The following is a 26,728-nucleotide window of genomic DNA, read 5'->3' on the forward strand; positions in this document are numbered from 1 at the left end:
TCGCCAAACACCACTTTAATAGTGGCGTACAAACTTATTGGATTAATGGGTAAGAAAGGTACTTACCTAAATTAAACTTATTTCTAGGAAGAGTGAAATAACTCTAGCCACCTAAAAAGCTTTTTCCCCTCTCCACATTTACACTTTTTATATTACTTTATCCCATTAATGATGGAAACACCAACCAAATAAACTTATTTGGTGGTTAGCTCATTAAGGTTGAATATCAAATGGTTAATATTATTTAGATGATGGTTAGCTATTTGATATCCAACACAGCCTTGGAGTGCTAAGACTAGGTGAGATAAGAGGCATGGAGAGATAATTTGTGTATGAGTAGGCCAATGGATATTTTTGGAAGGGCAAAATTTTTGAAGTAGAAATTGAGAATGATGGGTCTTCAAGATATTGGAAGGGAGATATAGAAAATTTGAGATGGTTGCTTAGCACTTTTTCGACATAATATTAAAATAAAAATTAGTTAAAAAAATTATGTTTTTGAAGTTAGAAAAGTTGCAAAGTGAATATTTTCAGAATTTAATGATATGAACATTTGATCCTGAATTAGCTATTAAAGGGTCATGTGGAAAGCTAAAGAATAGCTTAGAGGGGAGAGGGCATGAATGGATTCCTCGAATCCAAAAATATTTTTAAAAATATTAAAATCAGAATATTCATCATAATGGAGCTAGACGTGAAAAGATTATGTTTGAATGAAGTAGACAAATTCCAAATTAATTAAGCTTGATTATTCTAAGAGTAAATTCTAATCTAGAATATTATTACTATAGTCAATTTCACAAGCATATATCCGGCCAGACTCTGCAACTAGTCTGGTCCAGTAACGGACAATCAACTACCTTGGTTCAATAAATCCTCTTAAACATGAACAAAAACTTTTGAAGATGAGGAATCAAGGATTTGACTCTTCATTGTGTAACTGCAGGCCAGACCACCAGATGCTTCTGGATGCATTTCCCTGCATCCCCAACTTTGAACAAAAGGCAGGCATCGAAGAAGGAAATATAAGACAAACTTTCTATTTTATCATATTTCTCCCAATGGCCATCTTAAAAAAAACCCTAAAAACTAGAAACTTAAAAATTAGAAACTTCTTCTACTAAAAAAATCGTCAGTCTATGATTAAAAAAAAATAATTGTGCGTGGCATCTTTTTTTTTGTTGTTTTCATAATATATTATTTACCGGTATACACTACATGATCAGATTTTATGCACTAAATAAATTAGTCATTTAGCAATCCAGTACATATCTGTAGGTAAATTGATGCACAATTTTCAGAATATGATGTCCACCAGTACACAGTACATAGCTAGATGATACATACTTAATAAATTAGTTATCTAGCAATCCAATACATACCTCCAAACAAATTAATACACCGTTTCTAAAATATCATATTCATCGGTACATACTACAAGATTAGGTGAAATATTCATCGACTTTCTGATATATATTGTAAGTTTTTTTAATACACACCCAACAGTGATCTAATACACACTTATAAATCAATCGATATGCAGTTTTAGAAACATGCTTTTTACCGGTATACAATATATGGTCAAGTGATATACACCAAGCAAATTAGTTATCTAGCAAGCTCATTCACACATTTAGGCAAATTGTTATATAATTTCTAAACTATGGTGTTTGTTAGAGTACACAGTTGTCTAAATTTGTTTAACATAAGATACTATATAAGGGACCATTCTTTGGAATTTATTAACTTTTAAGTGCAAAAATTCTGAACAGAAGAAAATAATTTGGAGAAGAAAAAAAATAAAAAGGAGAAAAAAAATCTCATAAATGGAGAGACAGCTTGACGCGAAAGAGAACAAATAAAAAAAACTTAATGGGGAAGAAAAATAATGCTGCGTGCTTTTTTTTTTTTCCATCTTTATATTTTTTAAAAATTATGTGACAGATGATCAAGCAGTTTTGGATTTTTTTAATTTTTTTTCTTTTAAAATAAATATTAAAAGATAGATGGCATTGGTGCCCGATATGGTTTTTGCTCTTCAACTCTCTCTTGTCTCTCACACGCACACCCTTTATATTTCTTTCTTGGCAACAAAGATAGGAAAAGAAAGGAAACGGAGGGGACAAGCGAAAAAATAAAAGGAGAGAGAAGGAAGACCGTCGAACTGTTCGGCTGATATTCAGAAGACGGAGGAGGAGGAGGAGGAGGAGGAGGAGGGAGAATAGATAGAGCGGTATGGATGGTGATGGGCAACAAAGAGTAGGAAGGATGTCGCGTGGGCTGCTGCCGCTACTGGCGCTACACGTGGCCAACGAGTACCACCGGTTGGACCGGAAGCCACCCGTCACGGCGGGGCTCCTCCTCGCCAACACCCTCATCTACCTCCGCCCGGGCCCACTCCACCGCCTCCTCCCCACCATCGACGAGGTCTGGTTCAATCCCCACCTCATCATCAAGGTTCGATTCCCTCCACCTCCTCCCCCGATCTCCCTGCTGTTGATTTCTTGTGCCAATCCATTTCCCCTAAGAAACGAATAAGCTATTCTCGGATTTTACTAGATCAAACCTCATAAAAAAATCCCTTTTCTCTTTCTCACTCTCGCTTTTGATTGGGTTCTCTAATGAGCAATTTTTCGTAGGCTATAAAACCTGCTTAATACTTGAATTAGAAAATTAAACACACTGTGAAGTTGGAGAAATCGTAAAGCTAAAGTGCCAACACAAATTTCTTGCTCGCAACTTGTTTTTTCTTCGAAAATTGGAGAAATAATTATTCCGTGGAAGATTCTGTTTCCTAGAGTAATGAATTAGTTATCAGTATCCGTATTCACTGGGTTATGTTTATGAAAATATGTAGTTGAAGCTTTAGGCATGCAACATATGATCTTAAAACAACCCAGAAGATTCTTGCGTTGATGTTTGAAAAGTTCACCAAGATTATATATTTTAAGATGAAAATGGTGCAAGTTTTTTCCTAGATGGGTTGTGCTTTCGGCATTGTACATGATTTATTTCCTATCGAATTCATTAGATTTTAGTTGACATGTTTTTCTAGAATGAAAATACAAAAACCATAAGGACCACCCTTTTTATTCCCCTTTTAAACCCCAAGTCCAATTACCTGCTACACGAGCCTTGTGGGCTATTTCAATCCAAGGGATATACAAAAACCATAGGAATATAATGTCTAGCGAACAGGAGATAAACATTTAATGGCAGTAATCCAAGGGATATGCTTCAATTTTCCTTGTTTTCTTTTGCAAAAAGGAACGACATGTCTTTCACATGTCAAGCCTTGATAAGAAGGAAAAGCTGATGCCTCTTTTTTTCCCCAATTCCGCCCCTGTTGCCTCTCCTTGGACCTCCACCTTTGGACAATGGCTGTGCATGACCAGCCTCTCAAGGTAGAAGGCAAAGGGCACCATGAAGGTTGCCCTGATGGCATTGTGATATATGAGGACCACATATGTGACCATCCCCGACTTAAGTACCAACTTTGACTACATAAGCATCCCCATGGTAAAGATCTGAACCAACACCATGCTCAAGGCGATGGTAATGCTCTCGATGCTCCCCTTCTTGTTCCCCATCGTTCCTCTCAAGAAAGAAGGGGATATAATGAGAAAGAAAGGGAAATATGGAAATTGGAGAGTTCACATGAGGGAAACTAGAAACTAGAAAGCATTGCTAAATAATGGGGAGAGTGTAAGAGTTTGCAACGAATGAGCTATGTTTATGAGAGACGATTCCCTAAGATAACGGGGTTTAGTTGGAGTTTGTTACATATTAGAGAGAGAGAGAGAGAGAGAGGCCAAGAGGAATTTAAGCACCTGCTAGGAAGTCCTTATGCGAAACCTTTTTAAGATTATGTGAAAGGCGGAGAGAGTATGTAATTGTTGGTTACATGCATGGGAGACTTCCATGGACGAGATGGGATCGAAATCTCTTCAAGTGAAACTTTTTGACTTGGCTAGCTTGTATTTATATAGGTGAGAATATTTTAAAAATAGTTTCGATTTAATTATTTTGAGGGGTCCAGGGAACAAGTTCTTGGACGACAATTATGTTGTCTAGGAGCTTAAGTGATTAAGTCTAGGAAGGCTAGATTGATCCCTAACTTCAAGCATGGGTATTTTGAAAGTGGCCAATCCAATGGGCCGTTGTGCTCCTAGGCTTTATCTCCATTGCCTAACTGCATATGACGGAGTTTGGAGAAGAATGTTCTTCCTTTGAAATCTTATTGTGTTCTGCAAATGAAGGTTGAGCACTTGAAACGGTTCCATTGCCAAATTGGTGAAGCTGGAACCTACCCAACCGCACCCAAATAGGATGGAACAAACTCAGAGCTCTCCAAGAATTATGATGAGTACCAAACCCCAAGTATATTTGGGAGAAAGGGAAGAGGCACACCCACATCATAATAACCTAGATTCTAATGCTTGAGAATGCACCGTCCTAGCTTGTAACCTAGAATCGCTTATTGCTGGGCAGAGGGGTAGGACCATTAGGACAAGTCCAGGCTTATACAGCTCCTAAGTATATTCGACCATACACATGTCTGCACTTTCAAAGGAAAGAAAATTGACATGATTTTTGATAAAGATGGGAATCAATTAATCTGGTCAATTTCTATAACATTTTCTAGAAGGAAATTCCTCATATGAATGATCTGCTAATGTCCCAGAAAATATTAAATCAGCCATCTTAGAACTTGAATTTCAGAGGAGAAAATAGCAATAATGTGAAAGCACACAGCTTGGTGAACCACCATTCTTGATTCCAACACTTCAAATGAAGTATACTGCCTATGTTATACTTGTCCAACATGAGGCTGTATACATTTTATATGGTGTAGAGTTCTTTGGGCTGCATGATCTAACTAGTAGCTTACGCGTATCATGGATGGTTGGCTTGCTTGTGCAATGATTACACTAGAGATTTTTTCATCCTTGGCCAGAACTTATTCACTCAATCATCTTTCCATTTTCATTTTGTTATTTTAAACATTATGTCGGGAGTGCTAATAATCATTTATTAAAAAAATACACATGTCAAATACTTGAAGACAAACCGACCAACGTTGAAGAATAAAGCAGAATAAAGCATTTCCATGTCAGATAAGAAAGGTGCAACCACTGGGCTGTAGCCCTATTAAACAGACGTTGCATTGGTATGCATCACTGGTTTTTCTGCAAAGGCTGGGACATTCAATTTAAACCTTGTCATATTTGGACTCCATTTTTTTTTATTTTAAAGACTTTGGCAGTGACGTGACTGATAGGAAGGAAGCCGCGGAAAGGATGAAGCATAAGAGTATGTTTTTTCCTATGGCTATTCCTCGCATTTCCATTTCTAAGTCCTAATAAAATCGGATTTCTAAATGGCCTAAGTCGCCGAATAAAAATGATCCTGTTTAATCCTTGCGATCCTGTGTAATCCAATTGATTGCGAGCATCAAAGATTATTTTCCTTTTTATTCACTATGTTACAAGGAGCTAAGTTCTATTAAGTTTGTTTTTTTTCAGATGAATTCTAGTAAAGTTATTTTTGGGTTTCCTCAATTAGAGGAGGAGCAAGTTTGGTTTTCTGTAGTGGCCAGTACTGGCAATTTAATTGAGTAACCTACTTTGATTGGGTTTAGTGGTGAGTACATGAGTGATTAGGGAAAAGTGTCAGAGTGGTTTAACCGTCTTCTAAGGTATGGGCCTCAGATCCCACATCTGTACTCATGCTTTGTTGTGTTGACATGATTACACCAGGCTGTCATGCCGAGCCTAAGTATCGTAGGTAGTGGGGACTTCTCCCTTAAGTCAAAGTTTATGTTGCCTAAGTTGGAAATCATAGCATTTCATCTACATTGTGTTTTTATGAAAGAATTTATGCACTACAAGCTTGTTAGCATGATTAGTCAACTTATGGTTCCTTCTCCCTTTTCATGTATTGGTCAATCACCTTTAGTCTAAAAGTTGATCCTGTTGCTTGCCTAAGCAATTGCCCAGTTAGAACTGGAAGCCTTTAGGCTAGGAACTAGGCGGTCATTTTGCTAATTCCCAATTTGAATGGAGCTTGGCTAATTGTAAGCAAGCTGGACAAGTGGGATTAGAATTTCAGCCAATTGAAGTTGTGTTAGAAAGAAACCCAGTCTGGCAGGTTTCAATTCAGGTTTTGGGGGTACTCATAGCTCTTTCTTATGCCCTCAGTAAGATGGAAAAAGAGTGGTTGGCATATTGAATAAGCAGTGAGGGAGGAGATCTGTAGATAGAAGCAAGGGTTTTGGTTATCATAGTAAAGGTCTTGGCAAGTTGCCACTTAGATGGTGGCATTGGACCCCTTTTATCTAACACTTGTTCCGCCTCTATTTGTTAACATAGACTTTGGGAGACCATCATATTTCCTTGTCCTTTTGTTTCATTGGGGAAATGCATATTATTTGGTACTGGTTCTCTGTAAAAAATTAGAGATTTGTCGGATGATATTTTTCTTTCCCAATTATTGGCGTGGTTGGTGGGAGAAAATGGTTGGGTCACTTTGCTTTATGTTTTGTGCTTCTTGCTTGTGGATTTGTCGTGGTTGAGGCAGTTTTCATTATTATCTGGCTGATTCTATGACTCATCCTTCTTTTGTAGTTGTTTAGTGTTTGAATTTTAGCTGGCCTTCTTATTTAGTAAAGAGATCATCAATTTATATTGTCAAGATATAAAATAGTCTAGAAGATTCTTGTATATGCCTTTTGTGTCTCTTATCTTCAATTTTAAGATTTCCTTCCTCTGCCCCAAGAAGATCTCCATCTCATATGGTTGTGAACAAATAAAGTTAGAATTGGTAGCAGAGGGCATAACCCTTGCCGATTGAATGAATTTTAAGGACAAATGTTTAACGTGGGATGTCAACATGTTCTATGTTATGCTGGGTGCTTAAAATTATGCTGAATAATAATCTATTTCCCACGCCGTCTGAAACATTTTGCAGAGTGATTAGTATGTATGATATGCAGCTGAATCATGTTTAGATTCAGTGAGTGATTCACATATGCAGGCTCCATATGTAGCAGTCAGATTGTGTGAGAGAGTTCAAATATTCATTTGCAAGTAGTAATGAAAATTCCTAAATTACTGATTTGTCAAAATATATTATTTGAATTTATATAACAGGATATCATATTGACATGAAGATATTCATGGTATTAAAATTAAGAAAATCTGTGTCCAAAAAGATTTCTGATTGAACTGATTCTGTTGACTCTAGAGTTTTTTTTTTTTTTCTGTATCGCACTAAGAGCGAATTTACTTTTACTAACTTGGGGTCTTTAATACTGTCCTAAGCAGTATGGGGACCTGAAGCGCTTTTTCCTGTCAGCTTTCTATCATATGGGTGAATCACATTTGGTCTACAACATGCTGTCACTTCTGTGGAAGGGGATCCAGCTAGAGACCTCAATGGGCAGTATTGAGTTTGCATCCATGGTTGCAGCATTGCTTGGCTTGTCCCAAGGCATCACCCTTCTTCTGGCTAAAAGCCTACTCGTTTTCTTTGACTATGGGAGTGCATACTATCACCAGTATGCGGTTGGATTTTCTGGTGTTCTATTTGCCATGAAGGTGGTACTGAATGCGCAGTCTGATGACTATGCTTATGTGCATGGGATGGTAATCCCTGCACGCCATGCTGCGTGGGCTGAGTTGATTCTCATCCAGCTATTTGTGCCAGGTGTGTCTTTCATAGGTCACCTTGGTGGGATACTTGCAGGACTTCTGTATCTCCGGCTGAGAGGTTCTTATTCAGGCCCTGATCCACTCACCATTATGATGAGGAGTGTTGCTGGAATTGTAAGCTGGCCTTTAAGGTTTGTCCGTAGTTTGTTTGAATTCCGGCGCCGCCGCATATCTGGAAGGGGGAGGATTGGACGCAGTCCATCGAGGAGAGGTTTATCTGGTGTTTGGAGATGCCCGGTTTGTACTTATGACAATTCGGCATGGGTGGATGTCTGTGAGATGTGCAGCACAATGCGCAGGGGTAATGGGTTTAGCCCGATGCATACACCTGATCGAACCGGCGACCTCTCAGTGGAAGAGCTTCGTCGCCGTAGACTCGAAAGATTTGATAGATGATTCCCCAGGTAGGTGCTGATGGCCTTGTATTCAAGACATTAATGCTGGCTTCTTTCAGAATTTGTTATCTAACAAGGAGTTCACAGCTAGCGGCTGTTGGAGGCCTCCAGAAATGGAATTAGATGCTGGAAATACAGAAGTCGTTCTCGCTGTATTCATAGATCCAAGAATCACATTTGGACTTCCTTCCAATTCAATGAATAAATGAAAACAAGGAAAGCATTTTGTTGGATCTTAGTTGTGATTTTATAGGTAGAATAGATTTATTAGACTGCGCTTAACTTCTTTTCATATTGCTTCATTTTGCTGACTGTTGCATTCACTGCTTGTATTCTATGGCCGCACCTGAAATACAGCAGCTTTTCGTACAACAAGAAATTTTACTGCCTACCACTAAAATAAGATGCCTGGAGAATTTCTCGCCTCCAGGGAGGAATGACTTGCGGTTATAATCACTTCTATACCCGAAAAGTCATAAGCAGCCGTCGTCGTGCTAATTGTCTGACTTAAAATAACTTTACAAGATTTTTATGAGAGATCTCTGTATTTTTCTGTTAAGTAATTTAGTTATAATGCATGGCTGTGCAAAATATGTTGGTTCTGGTAGTGAGATCTTTCACTGTATGAGCATTTGGAATGTGTACATAATGATGATGAGCTCTAAAAATCATGGCGATTTGTTTCCAGTGGCAGACGGGTGAGTAACGCGCAAGAACCTGTCCTTGGAAGGGGAACAACAACCGAAAACGGGGGACTGATATCCCATTGTAACAGTCATTATATTTACATGGAAACGATATTACAAATTCTGAAGTCTCTGCCAGCTAAAAAAATATTTATCTTAATTAGATGAAGGGTACTGCAAATAAATAACTAACGGCTGTCATCTTTCTATTTTCTCAAAAAGGTTTGTTATCCATCTAGTGCTGAAGGCATACAATGACTGTAATATTAATTGTACTAACAGACATTGCATATTCTTGCTAAAAAAGAAAAAGAAAAAAAAATTGTCAGGAGACAATTGTATGGGCATTATATTGATAAGCATAAAATAGAAGGAATTGTAAAGAAAAAGGTAAGTACAATGAATGTATTACAAAGAGATGACAAGTCGACAAATAACTAATCCAACATTCTACTGCTTTTCAAACAAAAGTATCAAGATGTTACAAGATATCAAAAATATTGGTTATGGCCATGATGAAATATTTATATTAACCACATAATTAAGTGAAATTATATGTTTCTTTAGGTAGTCATCTAGATAGCAGCAACAATCATTCTTACAACTATGTAAGCATGCCAGCGTTTTTTCCTGTCAAAATTCTAAATCTATTCTCTACATACACTGATAAAGTTTTACTTATTCCTAAATATATTTATAAAATTATAGTTTATTATATCTAAAATGTATCCCCTATATTTCTTCCTTGTTCACTGTATTCCTAAACTAAATTTCAATGTTTCAATATATTGTCCAAACTCCAGAGTATGCACTAATTAGGCTCCTAATAGACCTGATGCCTGTTGATTCAATTTATTATATTGAAAATGCGACTTACAATTTTCTTCTTCGTGAAAACTTTCATCCTATTCTCAAAGAGCATTTACAAAGTTTCAGTTTATTGTTCCTGAAACATGCACCCATGTTTATAACAGGCATACCAACTTCTAGCTAAGTTCGTTATGGTAAAAGATATGAACCTAGAGTGCTACAAAAGAGAAAAAAAGAAATTTGAATTATCTTTTTCGAAACATATAATTATCTTCTTACTCTATTTCAAGCGCTAAATTTGAATTATTCATTTTGAAGTTTGAGAGAGAGAGAGAGAGAGAGAGAGATGCAGTCTAACTAATAGCTTAAAAAAAATGAATAATAAAAAGATATATAGGTAAACACATATCGGTATGACTGTAGTTAGATCTTAATATTAGAAAAGCTAGCGGTACCTAATCATGCATGTCACTATTTCCTTACAAAATTATGAACATGTTAAGTTTTTTAGTAGCCGTTCGGATGTACAAGTTACTAAGTACATCAACTGCTTAATGGCTGTCCGTGCAAGTGGCTCGATAGCAGGAGGGGCCTTAAGCAAGGCCACCCCCTCTCGCCCATGCGTTTCCTGTCTCCACTCGGTAAAGCCTTTGGAGGCTCCCTGTTCCTGAGAAAAACAAAGGCCTTCTTTGGATGGCTGTGCTACAACAACAGAATCTGGACTGCCGATAACCTCGCAAAACGATCTGGACTCTCCCCACTCCAGGCACATACCATGGCACCTGTGGACCGAATGGGTGTCTTCTCTCCCATCAAAAGGCTTAGCTACAGCAACTGGTGTACTAGTTTTAGTCACTAGGAAGGAACGGAAACAGCAGGTGTTTCGCTTCGAAGTAAAATCGCCCAAAATGATGGCAGAACAGGCTGCTTCCTTGTTCTTCAACTTGAACACCATGACATCAAGCCCATCCATTAGCTAGTTAAAGTTCTCCCAAGTGGTCGAACTTGTCTAAAACTCTAACGTTGTTGCGGAAACCAACAACATAAATGGGTTGGCCCAGGTCTTTGGACCTAACCTGTGGAAAACGTTGCAAACCTCTCGTCCTCGCCCAGCCCATTTGCACCCCTGCCTGCCAGTCTGCCACTGGAATGTCCTCAGTCAACGCACTCTTCTTTTTTTTTGAGAGGTAATGAAGGAGATGGGCCTCCCACGTTGTTATTATTGAAGTTCGGTTATGAATCGTACGAGGGTGGCTATTTACAATGAGGGGATGGATGTGGACAGTGTGGGAAAGGCTGACCAGGGGGGAACGGAAATGCCGTGTTGGGGTCTAGAATCTAAGTGTACTTGCATCTAAGGCAGGCTCAGAATTTTGATAAATGATCTAATTTCAAAACCAAATTTGACTACGATGGATATAGGCGGCATCTACCCTGATCGCGCAATAGTGGTTGTAAGTTTTAGTTTTGACTGCTTCTTTATTGGTTAGTTGTAATTTAGGAGGGTGAATGGATTTATGATCCTATGACTGTTGCTATGTTTTTTGACGAGGGAATTATATTGGGAGCATTGGCTTCTAAAATAGAAATGAAAATAAACGGCTCTCGTTCCAATTCTTTGGTTGGAAAAAATCTCATTCTCATTTCTATTCTAGAAAAATAGACATACTTTAATCCTACAAAATCTAATCCCAACTCTCCTTCTAATATTTGAATCTGATTTTGATTTCAATTTTAATTTCGATTCTGATCGTAAATCAAACACCATTCTAATATTCATTTCAATTTATTTCGCTTCTGATTTCAGTTGCGAACCAAATATACTTCTAATATAAATATAACCACATGCATGATCCGGAAATGATATTCCGGAGTTCCACAGGGATGAAAGTTCACTTGGGGTTTACTAGGTTTTGCAGTATCTTCCTAGTCCGAATAGGATAGACAATTATTATACGCTGTGATTGCCTCCGCCAGGACTCCAGACTCTAGGCTGGAATAGCAACTAATAATGAAAACGGAACAAGCAAAATTGCCGCCTGCGGCTCGAGTCGCGCGGGGTCAGGACGGTCTGAGTGCGCCCGACGACCTTTTTCACGCCCGCCGCAACCCCACCCCCTTCTCCCCAACCCCATCTCCTCAACCAATACGCCTCCTCGCTTTGAAGTCTTCCACTCCATCCGGCTCTCCGATCGGCGACCAATCCGGCGCTCCGATCGTCTCCTCCTAGCTTCTTCGGTTTGTTCTTCAACACACACTCTCCTCTCTCTATCTCCCTTTTACTTCCTTTAAGCTCTCTCTTTGGACTTCCTCCCCCAAACCCTAACCCCAACCCCAACCCTGACCCTGACCCTGACCCTGACGATCGAGACCCCCCAACCTCCCTTCCACAAGCCTTCTTCCACACCCTTAAACCCTAAGCCGAATCCTATACCGAACCTCCAGGACCGTGGCCCCAAACACCGCAACCCTAGACATGGATATCCTTAACTGCAATAGATCCGATAATAGTCTGTTCTCAACATTTGGATCAATGCGTTTTATTTTATTTGTTGGATTTTTTTTATGCCTCCATTTGTTAATTTCTTGGATATATGCTTAGGTTCGTATACTCTTTTTTTTTTGCCTGCTGACTGTCATATTATTCATGCTCAGATACATGGGCTGAGGATTTAATGTATTAACGTTTTTGGTCTGTGTGATTGTAGGATGTAATTGTCTTTTTCTGGATTATGGGAATAAAAAAATCTTTTTTTAAAACAGAAAGTCGTTCTTACATCGTGGACACTTAAGAGATTTATCTTCATGGGTTTGTCTAAACTTTTTGAGTGGATATCTGTGTCCAAATTGTTAGTGTCACGAGCATTTTTAACCTTTTGAAGTTTAGATTTTTTTTTTTTCCTGTTGGCTTTTGCTTATTCTTGCAAAATATTGAGAAAAAGAAATGATAAGGTGAAGGGAATTAGAAATTGGGCTAAAGCTCTTCCTCAGAGATGGGAAGTGGAGTTCTAGTTTGATCCTAGGGCATTTAAATGCAGAATTTGAGATGTAGTGTGCTAGAATAGAATGCCATGCTAACTGCTTGTTGGAAAGAACATCATTAGCCGATGATAGCCTTATTTAATCAAACATCTTGTTGAGTTCTGTGAGCGGAAATCATTTGCTCATAGAAGGGTGCTTCATTTTCCGCTCAGGTGTGGCATATACATAAGGTTAGCAAAGGAGCACATGATTTATATATTCTAGTTCAAGAAGATTGAGAGATTCGCAGTAATACAGAACAATGGAGAACCTAGATTCTGAACCCATTCACTTTTTGACATGGTTATTTTTTTTATTAACCTAGCCATTTTAAAACTTTAAAAATATTTTTTACAGCTGGCAAAGAAAAACTTTCCGCACTTTTTCTCTGATGCAATATTATAATGTACAAATATTCATTCTTGACTTTCTGCCTTATGGTGAGCCTGATCTGTTTTGTGATGATGTAGTAGTTCTCATTTTTCAATACATCTCTGTTATATTATGTGTATGTATGAGATGATGGATGGGGATAAGTGGAGGTGTGTGGAATAGAAATTAATTTTCACATGTGCCTTTGTGATCAGTTCTGGCTCCCATAAGTTTTATCCTCAAAACTAGGACTTTTTGGTTGGGATAAAATTCTGGGCAATCCGAAGTGTATTTTCGAGTTTGTAGTGAGATGATAGGTCAAAGAAAATGAACCCACTTGATCTAGTCTTAAACGTAATCAAAGTGGACCTAAGTATGCTTGGGAAGCTATGGACAATCTTTTAAACTAGAAGCTCTTTCATCGTAAGTAACATCATTTGGGTGCAATTGATAGATATCCTTTGAACTTAGTTTGCATCCCTCTCTTCAGCCTTCAAAGCAGTCTTATCATGGATTTGCATACATCATATTGAATTTGAAACTGTACCTTATACCATGCCTTAATTTTATTTATTCATCATTTTCAGAGAAACAAAGCTGCACGAACAAGTTGCAGATCTTTCTAATTTTATTTATTCATATCTGTACCTTATTGCTCCACTTTTTGTAAGTATTTGTTTCATGACTAAGAAAGAACCATGAAATTCAATTGTTTGTTCAAAATATTTACTGCATTGACGTGTTCTCTTGATAAACTCTTATAGATCGAGCTTTATTTTTCTGACATAATCCTTAAAAGTCACGGACACCAATGTAAGAAAAAAGACAAAGTTGTACTTAAAGACTTAGAAAATCTCTTTGGTGATTTGATATCTATAGCCACAATCTTTCTAAGGCCTTCTAGGACAATTAAAACTTGGTTGTGACTTGTTTTGGTGCCACAGCGAACAGAAAGTAGTAAACCAGTGCGGCTTACAAGGGGCACTAATTTTGGTGGCAAGGTCATGATGAAATTGACAAAAGAAAATCAAAAGAGTTCAAACAACTAGACTATATCACTTACGGTGTGTTTGATGTTGTGTTTTCTCTATAAGAAGAGAAGCCAGAAGCTAGGTTTTCTAGCTTCCCCAAAAAGTGCTTTTTTGACTTTTCTTCTTCTAGAAGCACTTTTCATATAATGTTACAATCCCGTCTATTTGGGAATTTCTTTTGCTTTAAAAGTCAGAAATGCACTTTTTTTAAAAGCAATGCCAAGCATGCCCTTTGTGTCATCAGATGCGAAGAGCAAACAACTAGATTTTATAACTAATTCCTAGTTCAAATTCAACAATCCTTTTTCATTTGTGTGCCCCTTATTTTGAGTGCTAGAGTAGCCACCCAATGGCTATTCTGCTCAGAGTTTTCTATTAATGAAATTACTACTCGTTTAAAAATGTGGAATAACAATATTATTTTTTGTGTGCCCTCAAATAAAACTCATGCAGCTAAACAGAATTTACAATATTTTTCAGTCAGCAATTTGAATGAGTTCAAATTCCTTTTTAATTCTTGTAGATTCTGGGAAATGATTGCATTGGAGAACATAAAATTCTACTCCTAGTGTCCACAAATAGTTAGAAATCAAATTGGTCCTTCATGTTGATAACATTTCATTAATGCTTTGGATGATGGACGAGGAGGGTTGGACTAGTAGAGACTTTAACTAATCTGTGGAAAGGGGGCCAAATTGAAGGTTTCCAAGGAAGTTGGTAAGACTATATTGAAGATACATGATATTTGACTGAAAAACAATTCATGAATGCATGTGATGTTTTAATGGTTCAAGAAGGAATGGGAAGATTGACTTATCAGCACATGGCCCCTTCAGTTTAGACTGTTTTCTATAGCTGAACCCATTTCACTGGGGGAGAAGCGTGGATGATTCTAGCGACAATGATGATAAGTTGATGGTAGCCAGATTTCTTTTTCAAATAAAATAATTCATGTTTTTATGTATTCGCATCGTTAGCTGTTGTGGGAAAATCTGCTACTTTACTGTCTGTTATGTGATCATACTTTAATCATAACTGCATGCATATGTCATGCTAGCAAGTTTGATGTTCTGTTGCGTTTTGCCTAGAGCATGCATAATTCGATGTCTTATATATAATTTATTTAGTTTTCTTTCGATCATGTTCAGTTTTCATTCTATTTGGGAAATTCAACTACTGATCCCACCACTTCTTGCACTTTTCCTAGCACTACTGTTTTCAACTTAAGTGCAATTAGAGAAATGTATTCATTGATTCTATTTTCACTCTTTTGACTCCTGATAGTAGGCTCTATAATTCTACACAGCTTATTAAAGGAGTACTGTAATTACTGATGCTTGAATGTTCACAAGATTTTGTAAAATTTTGATGGTTTACTTAATTTTTATCCATAAGATTTTGGTTGGTTTATCGTAATTAGAATGTATGGGCTCCATTTGCATTTGTACATGCATTATGTAATTGCTCCATGCATGTATAGATGGATGGATGGATGTTTTTGTATCGTATTCTGGCCTAAAGTTTTTTCTAGAGCCTTCTTTGTTTTATCGATTCTTCCCTCTTGGCTCTACTTATTTTTAATCAAAACCTCAAACTTTTCTGATGTAAATGTTCCACTGAATGTAAGAAGACCTATTTAGCTTAACTGGTGTGGTCAAAATTTTACTGTAAATACAGATGAATGATTCCCCACCAAGGAACACAAGATTCAGTGTTCATGCTGCCAATTTGTTTTAACACTGCAAAAGTTTGTCGTCAAGCTTGTATGGAGAGTTAGATGTGTTCGGAAAACAAATATAAACTCAAATATACACATGCAAATGTAGTAGCATGATTTATGGCATCAAATATTGTATAAAATTGAACATTCATGATTATGATGTTTTAATCTCCTCCAGTACAAGTATTGGGTATATTGCGATAAACCCTTTGCACGTTATCATCTTTATTGCACTATCTGATGCTTTCATATTTAATCACTTCAGTTACCGTTCATACATCTCTTGCACGTATGCATTGCACCTTTAAAAAAAGAGAGTTAATCCTACCAATATTATCTGCAGTTCCCTTAATATGAACTACGGCTGATATTCACAAGGATTAGTATCGTGTATGTTATCTGTAGGTGAGATAGTATCAGTTTCAGTTTCATGGTTTTGTTGTTTTGGTCAAAGAAATCAGGAACATCCTAAAAATAAAAAGTAGAAGAAAAACAAAGGAAACCAGGAAAAGTTACATACAACATTTCAGAATAATTTTGTTTTGTATAGTTTCTTTATATGTGTAATTTTGTCAATTTGATATTGAAATTAATATTTCATGTGAGTGAAATTTGTTGGACATGTTAGTATTTTGTATTTATTGACATATAATTTACTTCTTCAACTTTAGTTGTTTGAAAATTCACCATATTGACAATTGTGAAGCTTTCTACTACCAATCAGAATATTTTCTTGATTTTCGAATATACTTCACAAATATATTGAATTTAGGCACTTCTTTGTCATAATATCATTATTTTGAAGTTAAGTGGCTATATAATCAAGTGCATGTAGTTATAGAATTTTATATTTATTTACATAAAACAGGATGTCATTTTGTGAAATGGGGGTTGTGTTTAGTTTTTCACGTTAGTCTTTATAGTGTACTATAATGAGGGCTTCTTCGAGGACTTCTACCTGTCAAAATTTATTTTTATTATCCATACCCTCTTTTAGTTCAAGAAAAGAAAAAAAAAATCATTGAAAATTGATATTATATAGCCTATGTACTGAAAATAAAGCAACAACCTCAATATGACATGAACACTGGAATAAAACTTAAAAAAAGCATCTATATTTGGTTTCGGTAATTTGTGGCCCAAACTGGCTGAAATCACCAAAACTAAATAGAAATTATTTAGTTTGGCTGTAATTGACCAAAACTTGAGTCCTGGAGTCAGTTTTTGTTCAGTCTTTGACTCTTGGCCAAACCAATCAGCTTCAGCTGAACATGAAAACCTTGGATGATATTGATTAGTGAGACAAGGATGTGATTGAAATGCTAAACTAGAATTAAAATTGAAGCTTTGGTGGGCAAAAGTTTGAAAACTAATATAATTATATAGAGTATATGGACAATTTTCAATGAAAATACAAATGGAAAGCATAGCCATAATCAAAATAGATGGTCGGGAGATATTATTTTTTAAAACAGTTTCTATCCTGGATCGGATCTGCTTTAAAGAGAAATAGAAGGATCAATGAAGACAGTTATATCAGAATTCATGCTGGATGATAAGTGGAGAGTTCCTGCATCAGGCATGCCTCTTAGGCTTAAGGAAATAGTTTAATACTACAATGAGGTTCGCATTGTTGTATTGTTAAAATGTTGGTTGATAAGGAGAGTTCAAGCACACATGATAAGCATGACAAAGATGGGAATATTGACATGAGTATGCAGTTAAATGAAAAAGTATATGCAGAAAATGAGTGCATCAAGGCTATCTTGGGTTTCACGAAATGAATCCTGAATAAGGGCTGAATTAGGGGTTTATTCATCCAAACACTGAATATTTATTCACCTCAAACCAGCATAACTTTATTTTAGTCAACTCTATATAACCATGTTAACCTTCAGAAATATATTTGATCGGTGGTGTTGAATAACTTTATTCAACTTTTGAAATAGCTTTAATTCATCTTGAGTTTTGAAAAGTTAGCAGTTATTAATTTATTTCATGTTATCCAACCAAACAACATTTGTGGCAGTTTGCTCAGAGTCCAAATAGAATTACAAATTCACTTGTATAAATTCAGATGAAGTGGAATATGGAGGAATACAAAGAAATAAAACAACTTATTCAGATTTGCCTTATTCGTGAACCAATCGCAGCCTAAGGCTGCATTTGGTAGCAGGATAGAACTCCAAGGATAACTATTGCTAACCTTTGTCATCCCTTCAAGATTCCTTTATCCCTGGATTAAGGAAAAGTTGCTTTTCAGTTGAGAATTGTTAGGGTTAACTGAAAATGTTGGAAAAGGTGGAGAAAAAAGTGAAAGAGAGAAGAAGTGGCAACAAAACAGGCTGTATAGGTGGTGTAGGAGTTGCACGAATCAATGACTAACTGGTGGGGAACTGACTGAGATGGTATAAGCATGTCACGTGAAAATGGTGATACATTTCATTTAAAAGATGCTTTACAACGTAGTCCTACAATTTTGATTCATATGTTTTATATGTGATCTTTTGAAACTTATAAGCTTGGAAAATTATGTTCTAGTTTTTATACCTGTTCATTCCATGGATGTATATTAAAAATTTGATATTTACCTTTTTTTTAACAGCTGAAGATTAATTTGATGTGATGGATTCTGAAAGCAAGAAGTTTGGAAGAGGTAACCATTTGAAAAAAAAAACATTTAGGTTGTTTTATAATACATAGATGTAACATGGCTATTTTTGTTAACCTCTTCTTTTTGTATTTATATGAATCAGCTTGATGCTCAAGACTAAAACCTAACTTTACTATCAGCCTTCTAGAAATATTTTCTGAAGATAACCCAGAATAGTTTAACTTTGAGGCATAGAATTGAAACCTACCCGGTAAAGGTTGCTACAGTTATTAGTTAATCAGCCATATGTACTTGGATATATTAGTGCTATTTCACCATGTTATATGTTTCGACGACCCTCGGATCCTCATTTGCTGTTTACTATCAAACTTCAGGGTTAGGTGAAGATTTTGTGATGCCTGACTCATGCTTTGACTTTAAGATGCTAGTAATTAGGCAGCCAGAGAAGAAAAGATGATGTCAAACTTGCATAAAATTTGAGGTGACAAAAAGGGGGAACTTGTCCGGTATTTCATATATAAGTTGTTTATTCTTGATAGAAACTGCAGAACATTGGGATCCTCAATATTCGACGAGTTATGTCATCAATGTTCCGGTTGGATTATCTGCCTCCAAAATGCCTTTGTCCCATGCAAGCTCTAAAGGAGTTTTATTTCAGGACCTCGGGAACTTACTGGTGCTGTTGATCTGATCAATCATTACAAGTTGTGGGCACACCATGATTTTTTTTGCAAAAGAAGTCTGCCCTTGTCGATTTCAGACACACACTATCTTCACAATGTGGTGGGAGACACAGAAATTCGAAAGGGAGACGGGATGGAGCTTGACCAGCTGTTTCAGAATGCTCCAGACTTGAGAGAGACAACTGCTCACATACGGCCATTTGACTTGGACATCCTTGGGCAAGCATTTCAGCTGCGAGAAACAGCTCCAATTGATTTACCCTCCGTAAGAAGCATTTCATTGCAATGGCTTTTTGTAGTTTTTCCTATTACTAAATTTTATGAAAGGTCTTCTGTGATATTATACAGGCTGAAAAAGGAGTACCTACAATTTATTCAAAATCAAAAAGTGAGTCCAAGGACAAGGAGAGGAAGCATAAAAAGCACAAGGACAAAGATAAGGAAAAAGACAAGGAGCATAAGAAGCACAAACACCGTCACAAAGATCGGACTAAAGATAAAGAGAAAAAGAAGGATAAAAGTGGCCATCATGATTCTGGTGGCGATCACTCAAAGAAACATCATGAGAAGGTCATCCTTTTACCTGGAATTTCTTTATTCCAACATGGTTGACTCTCATTCCTCATGTTTTCTAATTTCTTTCTTTCTTTGTGCTTTTTTTTCTTTCTGGATTGCAGAAGAGGAAGCACGATGGTAATGAAGATCTTTCAGATGCTCACAAGCACAAGAAAAGTAAGGTAGCTGCAATTAAAGTTTATTTGGCATTTTTCAGTTCTGATGAATTGCAATTGGTAATATATGTTTTTTCGCCGACGATAAAGCAATTCTGATTGTTATATCTTTCAGAATAAGAGTTCAAAGGTTGATGAAGTGGGAGGATAAAGGTCGCAGGCCATAAAATCTGCTTGTCCGCTTATTTAAGACATGCGATTATTGATGATTTTTTTGAAGGATTTTCTTGCACAAGCACCAAAATTTTGTGAGGTATTTGTGCCCTCTTTTTCCTTGCCATCATGGGCATCGTACTTTTTATGTTTTTTTTAACATTGAGAGAATTGCATATTTGCAGTCTTACAATCATATCTAATGTTGGATATACTATTTACTTTTCTCGTCGTTCTAATAAGATGCAACACACAATTTTTGAAATGGTGGTATACTTTTCCATCAACCATGATCAAAATTATAAGCAACCAAGTAACCAACCTTAGCAGTTATATGGGCCTCATGGGCGGGAACAGGAGGGCCTGGTTGGTTGGATGAGGGAGGGGGCACCATACCCTCGGACTAATATTTTGTAAAAGAAATCCCTCCCTTATCATATAAATTTTGTCTTGGGCTCCACTCCTTCCACATCTCTCTCTCTCTCTCTCTCTCCGCATATTCTTGTTTAGCCACTTAGTATCTTGACCATTTTAAGGAACCACGTGACCAACTAACAAATGTAGATATTTGTACCAAATAACTTCTTGTAAATTTATGTGAACTTTGACCACACTATAACATTAAATGAATATTATCATAAATCTCTTTCCATATAATTTATCTGATTACCATTGCATAGTAAATTAGTGTACCTATATGTAATGTCATTTTATTGAATCAAAAAAAGATTAAAGTTTTCAGAGTACAATAATGACGGTAAAAAAAGGATTAGAAGTAAATGAAGAGGAAAAGGAGTAAACAGACCTTTTTTTCCTTCTTTCATATTCAAAGTAAGTATTTTTTTATATTTTTATTCTCTATTAGAGACTCGTTATAGCTTTTCTTTAAGCTTTCAAATTGAATATTCATCCAAGCGCCTTATTATTATATAAGTAAATTTATATTCTTTTCAAGATTTTGTAAATTGCTATATCTGACCATTAGATCTTTAATTTTGAATCAGTCAAATAAAAAAGGAGATAAAAGGTAAATTGGTCCATTCACTTGTTCTTCTATTAGTTGTGCTATATTGATATTCTGGAATTTTTAAAATATATTATGCAGAAAAAATAGACTAAAGAGGAGTCTATCTAACAAAAAGAAATGTAATTCATAATCTATCAATCATGAACCCTTATTTGTTTATATTAATAAGCAAGTCTATTTGTTAGTCGATTATTTGAGGGATTGATTGATTGGACAATGTACAAGGATGTAAGCCTGGCAATTACTTATGATTTTTTGTGGAAAAAAATATGGAAAATTTTAATCAAAATAAGTATTTTAAGTATAATTTCATCAAAATAAATACAATATTTAAGTAGATAGATTTTGTCTTTGGAAGTATCTATTATTGGCCACCCGAAGGGAAGATTTCTGGTTCCGCTGTGATGGGCCTGTAACCGTATGTCATTTATCAACACAGCCTGCTACATATGTAGATTCTTCTTCATTCCTTCGTTGTATTAGATAAAAGTAGTGTGTATAGAATCCACTAGCAATTGCGAGTGTATACAACTCATGTTAAAGACCCTATCCAAAATGCTACAAGTTGTCAAACTTTAAAACCTGGAGATATGGATGTTCTCATCTGAATTAAATTAACTGTTGGTTGGATTTATGCTACCATTGCTCATGGAAATTCTAATCTCCCTTTGTATGATGACTCCATTATATGCTCACTATGTAATCCACCTCGGCGAATTACATTTACATAATGGCTGATAAACTGGTTCAGTTTCTCAATGTGATGATTGGATCCAAAATGAAGTTTAGAAGCAATGAAGGATCTGTTTTATAATCACAGATACAATTTTAAAGCAGCAAATGCTACTGGCCTCCCACTGTGGATCATGAATCAACACTGCCAGTCTCATATGCCAATGATGGGCATCATGTTTGGTGGAATTATGATTAACATGTACTGCATGCATACCCTTTTATTTCCTATTATTTAGATTTAAGCTCTTACTGAGTCCCCATGTTGTTGCTTCAATTTGTTTCTTGGTGTCTGCGGAATAGATTTTAAACAAATATCCATTTCAATGATTAGCTAGCAATCTTTTAGTATACACAATTTATCAAGCTTTAGCAATTAGTGTCCATATTCGAAGTAATTTATGGAATCCAATTGTTGGTTGGATGGTTAAGAATGGCTTTGTATTATTTATGGCTCATGAAATTTGTGCATCCTCTGCTAGTTTTAGAATACTCATTTATTATGTTCTTCTGCACTAAATTCCTGATTTGCTCTGAAAGTACTTCCTTTCTGTGAATATTTGCCCCTAAAAATCCAAAATACATAGTTCTATTCGCATGGAAGACAGCTTTTCGCTTTGACCTTTGTTTTTAAGGTGGGGAATACACAGTGGTTGCACTTGCAACAAGGCATTCTCATCCGGCGCTGATCCATGTTTGAATAATGCAGGCTTTGCAGGATTGGGACACCATTCTAATCAAGCTGGGAGTGGAAACGCTCGTAGCCGAGCACTTGCACTGATGATATCGAACCTGCCTAACACTGGTCTCTAACCACTATGTTACAAAACAGACTGTTAACTACTAACTGCAGTGCTGCGCAGCTCTTTGTGTCCCCCAATCACTTTTAACATATGGTGCTTGGGGCACGTAGAGCCTACTTGTAAGGAACGTTAACTCGTCTGTTATTGGTGATCCATTAGCTAGCACTTTGAAATTTAATTCATGAATCGAGTTCCGTCGGTTTATGCACGTCAATAAAATGGTCATGAGGGCAGGGTTACCCAACATTTAGTAGTTCAGCGGCCTTTAAACAGCTCGCAGTAATGGTGGATCTTGTTTTCTTCAATGACGTGCCCATGATGGGAAATTTGCGGGGATAGGTCCATATGGCACGCTGTACAGGACGTCATATCCTATGCATCTTTGAAGTGTTGACAGCAGATGCCAAGAGAATTAGGTAAGGCCAAAGATTGCTGCCTGTTAATCTATCGACGGGTCTCAAGTGTTTTGCCTTCAGAAAATCCTTCGTTAGGTAAATCTGTATATGGATACGAATATTAATTGGATGCTAATATCTATTTATATATATTGGATCGGTTATTGACGGTATGGATACAAGAATGGCTATAAGTTGGATGGTTGAATTGTCTGGGATATATTTTATCTTTATGTTTTACTGTAAATAAATCTATAAATCTCCCTATTCATATCATTTTTAAAATAAACAAACTGACCGTATAAAAAATCATAGAGGTAACAGCATCTGCTTTGTCGCCCTACTCGTTTACCTGATCTTGATAATTTGGATGATTTACTTGCTTTGATTAAAAAATCGACTGACTCTATTCGCATAAATTTGATGATGGGTGTTACCCTTACGAGAACGGAATGGCTGGTTGTTTCGTTGTTTTCCCCTTTTTTTATTTTTTTCGCCCCTTTCTTATAGCCGCTGTAAGAGAAAGAGGGAGATGGAAGAGTGTGATGAATGGTGCTCTGACGACGGTCAAAAGTTAAGGGCTTTTTTGGATGTCGGTATGAAGTATCCATGGAATTTTTTCATGTATATGGTTGCACTGAAAATAGTCTTAACAGGGGAAGGAGGGGGAGAAGGGAAGGCTCATTCTGATATGAAAAACTTGAGACAATGATATTCCAGAAAAAATAGACGCCTAGTGCGACCAGACTGCGATTGCATCCATCGTCAATGGAGCTTTTCCTCGAGCACTCGGACCAACCAGCGGAAATAGGTGACCGGAGCTTCAGAGCGACGAAATTGCATTCAAAGCCGTGCAAACCAGAACAAATCCTCCCACTCCGGGTTTCTCAATATCGGAAATTGATTTTAAAATCACGATTTTGTCTATGAAAACGTTTGTCAACTTTTATACGAAGGGGAGGCTTTATGAGTTCATCTTTGCAACTAAAAAGGGAGTTTTGGATATTATTCCGATAAATTAACTGAAAGAACCTTTTCGATCTCATCTTCAACAAGAAGTATTTCAAAGCAAGTTGCACCACCTGAGCTTTCGAGCAGCAGATGACCAATTGAAAAGACAGTGGAGTTAAGGACGGCATTAAGAAAATCGATCAAGATTTATGGTGGTGGAAGGGGTCGATAATGACAGGTGAAGAGGTCCAGAGAGAATTTAGTGAGAAGGAAAGAAAACGAAATTAAACAGAAGTAGTTGCAAATTATTTTTGCTGAAGATAGTTGCAAATTATTCGAATTATGGAATTAACACTGACAGGATCGAACAATAAGAGGATTTATAACTAGAAGCGAAACCAGATCCTCCTCCTTGTTTGAGGAGGCAACAAATTAGGTAAAGCAGAACTTTATCATCTCCTCCTCCATAACATCCATTTGATGGTCAGAGGTGCTTCCCCCTTCAACCCTAAACTATATTCGTAATATGAGGTTGCTTTCTTGTTGCACCATATTATTATGAAAAGAACGAAAGAAAGGAAGTTATGGATGTAAAAGTTAGTAGCATACATGTATGGTACCGATGTTTGGGCCATTGGGATGGAGTTCGTGGACGCCCTGATCCTCCAAGCTGGGCAGCACCACGTACGTCCGTCTACAATAACAAATCCAAATCCAAATAGATAGATAGATATACTATAAGGAGAGAACAAGAAAGCGAGAAGAAAGTGGCAAATATGTATATCTATATCTACGTATATTATATACAGTATAGGTGGCACCAAAGAGAGGGTAGGCGGCATCGTGGATGGGTGGCGGGGGCTCGAGGCGGACTTGGGGTCCTCCAGGTAGTCCTTGTATAGCCAGTAGTACGGCAGCGGTGGTGGGTACGACGATGATATCACTATTGCCGTCCGCTCTTTCTCGACCTTGGCCTCTTTCTCAGATACTACTAGTGCCCTAAAGCTGGAATGCAATGGACCCTATAGAAGGATAGCAGAAAAGCCCATCCGTCAGTTAGCAGTAGAACCTAGGGCTGTAAACGGATCGGGTCGGCACGAGCCACGCCTCTAGCCGAGCCCGACCTAGAATTTATTTCGAAGAGCTTCGAGACAGGTTTAAGCCCAAATCATTTAACAAACCAGGCCGAGCTGGACCCGAAAATCGGTTAGGTCGACCCAAATTAGACATGCAACCATCACCAAATTCCTCAATCCCCATCCCATCACTCCCTTCCACCCTTAATTCCTCACTAGACAAGCCCAAGCACTCCTCCTCCTCCTCTGGCCCGGCCGAACCTTCGGCATCTGCCATCATGACCCCATCTTCGAGAATCGACTGGCCTGGGTCTGGCTCAAGCGTGAGAGCGGCACTGGGATGAAGGCGGAGAAGCGGCAATTGCATCAACGAGCAGTTTAACAGGAGGCTAGCCGGGTTGGGCCAATCATCACGGTGATGGAACCTCAGTCGCCATTAGACATCACGGTGGTGGAGCAATAGAAAGAGCAGTAGGCCCGAACGAAAATAGAAGATGAAATAGAGGGGGAGAGATATCATGATACCTCAATGGAACCGCAGTTGGTCGACGATAAGAGGCTCGCCTTCACCTTGCCGACGACTGGTACCGGCGATGATGTATGAGCTTCATGGATATTGGAGTGGCAGTAGAGGCAGAGAGACGAGAACCCTAACTGATGACCGATGATTTTGATTAGGGATTGCGATCCAAAATTACTCGGGCCCACTTCTACAGGACTAGCTGTCAGAGGGTCCAATGTGTGTGGCTTGGATGCTTGGGGATATGCTCCCAGCGATTATCCGGTCCCTAGAGGTTCTTTCAATACCGAAAAAGATAAGCTCTAAGGCTGAAATGCATTCGCAGACTCTTGCAGGTGTGGGACCCATCAGGCTAGCTACACATATCCACAGGGAAGCGAATTGTGCAGCTGATTGGGTCGCTTTCTATGCGGCCCACCATTCTGGAGGTTTTATTTGAAGGAAGTGCAACATAGTACCAGAGTCTTTTTCTGCTTTGTTATTTTTGAATTTTGTTGGCTGTATTCACACCCGTAGGGTGTGAGCCGGGCTAAAATGCGTTCAAGTTGGTGCCACCTGTTTCAAGATCACCTTGTTTTTAAACAAAACAGTGTTAAATAAAAAAAAAAGAAAAAGAATAAAAAAAGAAAACAATCTTGCATTTAACCTAGACTAAAATCCACGGATGATGCTACTGGAATAGGATGCTCACATTTCCTAGTCTCCGAAGATTGCCTACTGTATATGTATAACGGCTGGAATGCTATTCCTGGTTCCTACCCGATGCCCGTCAAGAGGGCACAGGCTGTTCTCATGTGCTTGGCTCTTTCTGGGAAATTTTATGGTGGCTGGACTACAAGTTAGGATCATCATAGCTCCTCGAACATTATTGTAGTTATTATAGAACAACAGCATGACTATGACAGATAGCACAAACTAACGAGCTTATAGAACAAACTATCGAGCTTACCTATTATTTTTTTGGGGCAGGGATCGTGTCCATGAGTCCAAATCTGAACTCAAAGTCGATGGCAATTATACCTTGTCTATCAGTTTGAGATGCTAAAAATGCGAAAAACATCTCCTTCAGGCTTCATCCATCTTATCCCTAGCTTGCAGGCATGCATGAAGGTTAAATTACAGAGGAGGTTCAATTCAGAGGGGTGCTGACAAAAGAAATGGCGTCAGCAGATTCTTGAAGCCTTTTGCAAGACTACTGTGAAGGCAAGGACAAATATCACGGGAATTGACGAATTAATGGCGCGGTCTTAATTTCTCCACAATTGGAGTAGGGGCTGCAACCAAGTTGTTGCTCGC

The 26,728-nt window shown here is 37.6% G+C and overlaps 2 protein-coding genes across 7 annotated transcripts; both read left to right on the forward strand.

Annotated features, from left to right (window-relative positions):
- The first annotated feature begins 2,058 nt into the window (after positions 1-2,058).
- On the forward strand, positions 2,059-8,476 carry LOC120104161 (rhomboid-like protein 14, mitochondrial). The gene is made up of 2 exons (XM_039114704.1): positions 2,059-2,457; positions 7,326-8,476. Exons 1-2 carry the CDS (start codon positions 2,236-2,238, stop codon positions 8,106-8,108), a joined length of 1,005 nt encoding a protein of 334 aa, XP_038970632.1. The 5' UTR covers positions 2,059-2,235; the 3' UTR covers positions 8,109-8,476.
- Positions 8,477-11,649: 3,173 nt separating this feature from the next.
- Positions 11,650-23,062, forward strand: LOC103714705 (mediator of RNA polymerase II transcription subunit 19a-like). 6 transcript variants are annotated; one of them, XM_039114751.1, is made up of 8 exons: positions 11,654-11,841; positions 16,091-16,152; positions 18,353-18,403; positions 19,020-19,309; positions 19,393-19,614; positions 19,722-19,781; positions 19,891-20,028; positions 22,397-23,062. In XM_039114751.1, the coding sequence occupies exons 3-7, from the start codon at positions 18,373-18,375 to the stop codon at positions 19,924-19,926; spliced, it is 639 nt and encodes a 212-aa protein (XP_038970679.1). In that variant the 5' UTR covers positions 11,654-11,841; positions 16,091-16,152; positions 18,353-18,372; the 3' UTR covers positions 19,927-20,028; positions 22,397-23,062. The 6 variants fall into 6 exon arrangements, with proteins under 6 accessions (XP_038970668.1, XP_038970683.1, XP_038970679.1 ...); XM_039114740.1 differs by lacking the exon at positions 16,091-16,152 and having other exon boundaries at positions 11,650-11,841; XM_039114755.1 differs by lacking the exon at positions 16,091-16,152 and having other exon boundaries at positions 11,650-11,841; positions 19,722-19,776.
- Positions 23,063-26,728: the final 3,666 nt, after the last annotated feature.

The sequence above is a fragment of the Phoenix dactylifera genome, chromosome 1 (assembly GCF_009389715.1).
Source record: "Phoenix dactylifera cultivar Barhee BC4 chromosome 1, palm_55x_up_171113_PBpolish2nd_filt_p, whole genome shotgun sequence".
In the NCBI taxonomy this organism is placed as follows: Eukaryota; Viridiplantae; Streptophyta; class Magnoliopsida; order Arecales; family Arecaceae; genus Phoenix; species Phoenix dactylifera.

Bases quoted from the DNA above. Each gene is read 5' to 3' on its own strand.
- LOC120104161 (XM_039114704.1), top strand. From the start codon at position 2,236: ATGGATGGTGATGGGCAACAAAGAGTAGGAAGGATGTCGCGTGGGCTG. The intron at 2,458-7,325 runs GTTCGATTCCCT...TGTCCTAAGCAG, and splicing joins ATCCCCACCTCATCATCAAG to TATGGGGACCTGAAGCGCTT.
- LOC103714705 (XM_039114740.1), top strand. From the start codon at position 18,373: ATGGATTCTGAAAGCAAGAAGTTTGGAAGAG. The intron at 19,615-19,721 runs GTCATCCTTTTA...TCTGGATTGCAG, and splicing joins CAAAGAAACATCATGAGAAG to AAGAGGAAGCACGATGGTAA. The intron at 19,782-19,890 runs GTAGCTGCAATT...TATATCTTTCAG, and splicing joins ACAAGCACAAGAAAAGTAAG to AATAAGAGTTCAAAGGTTGA.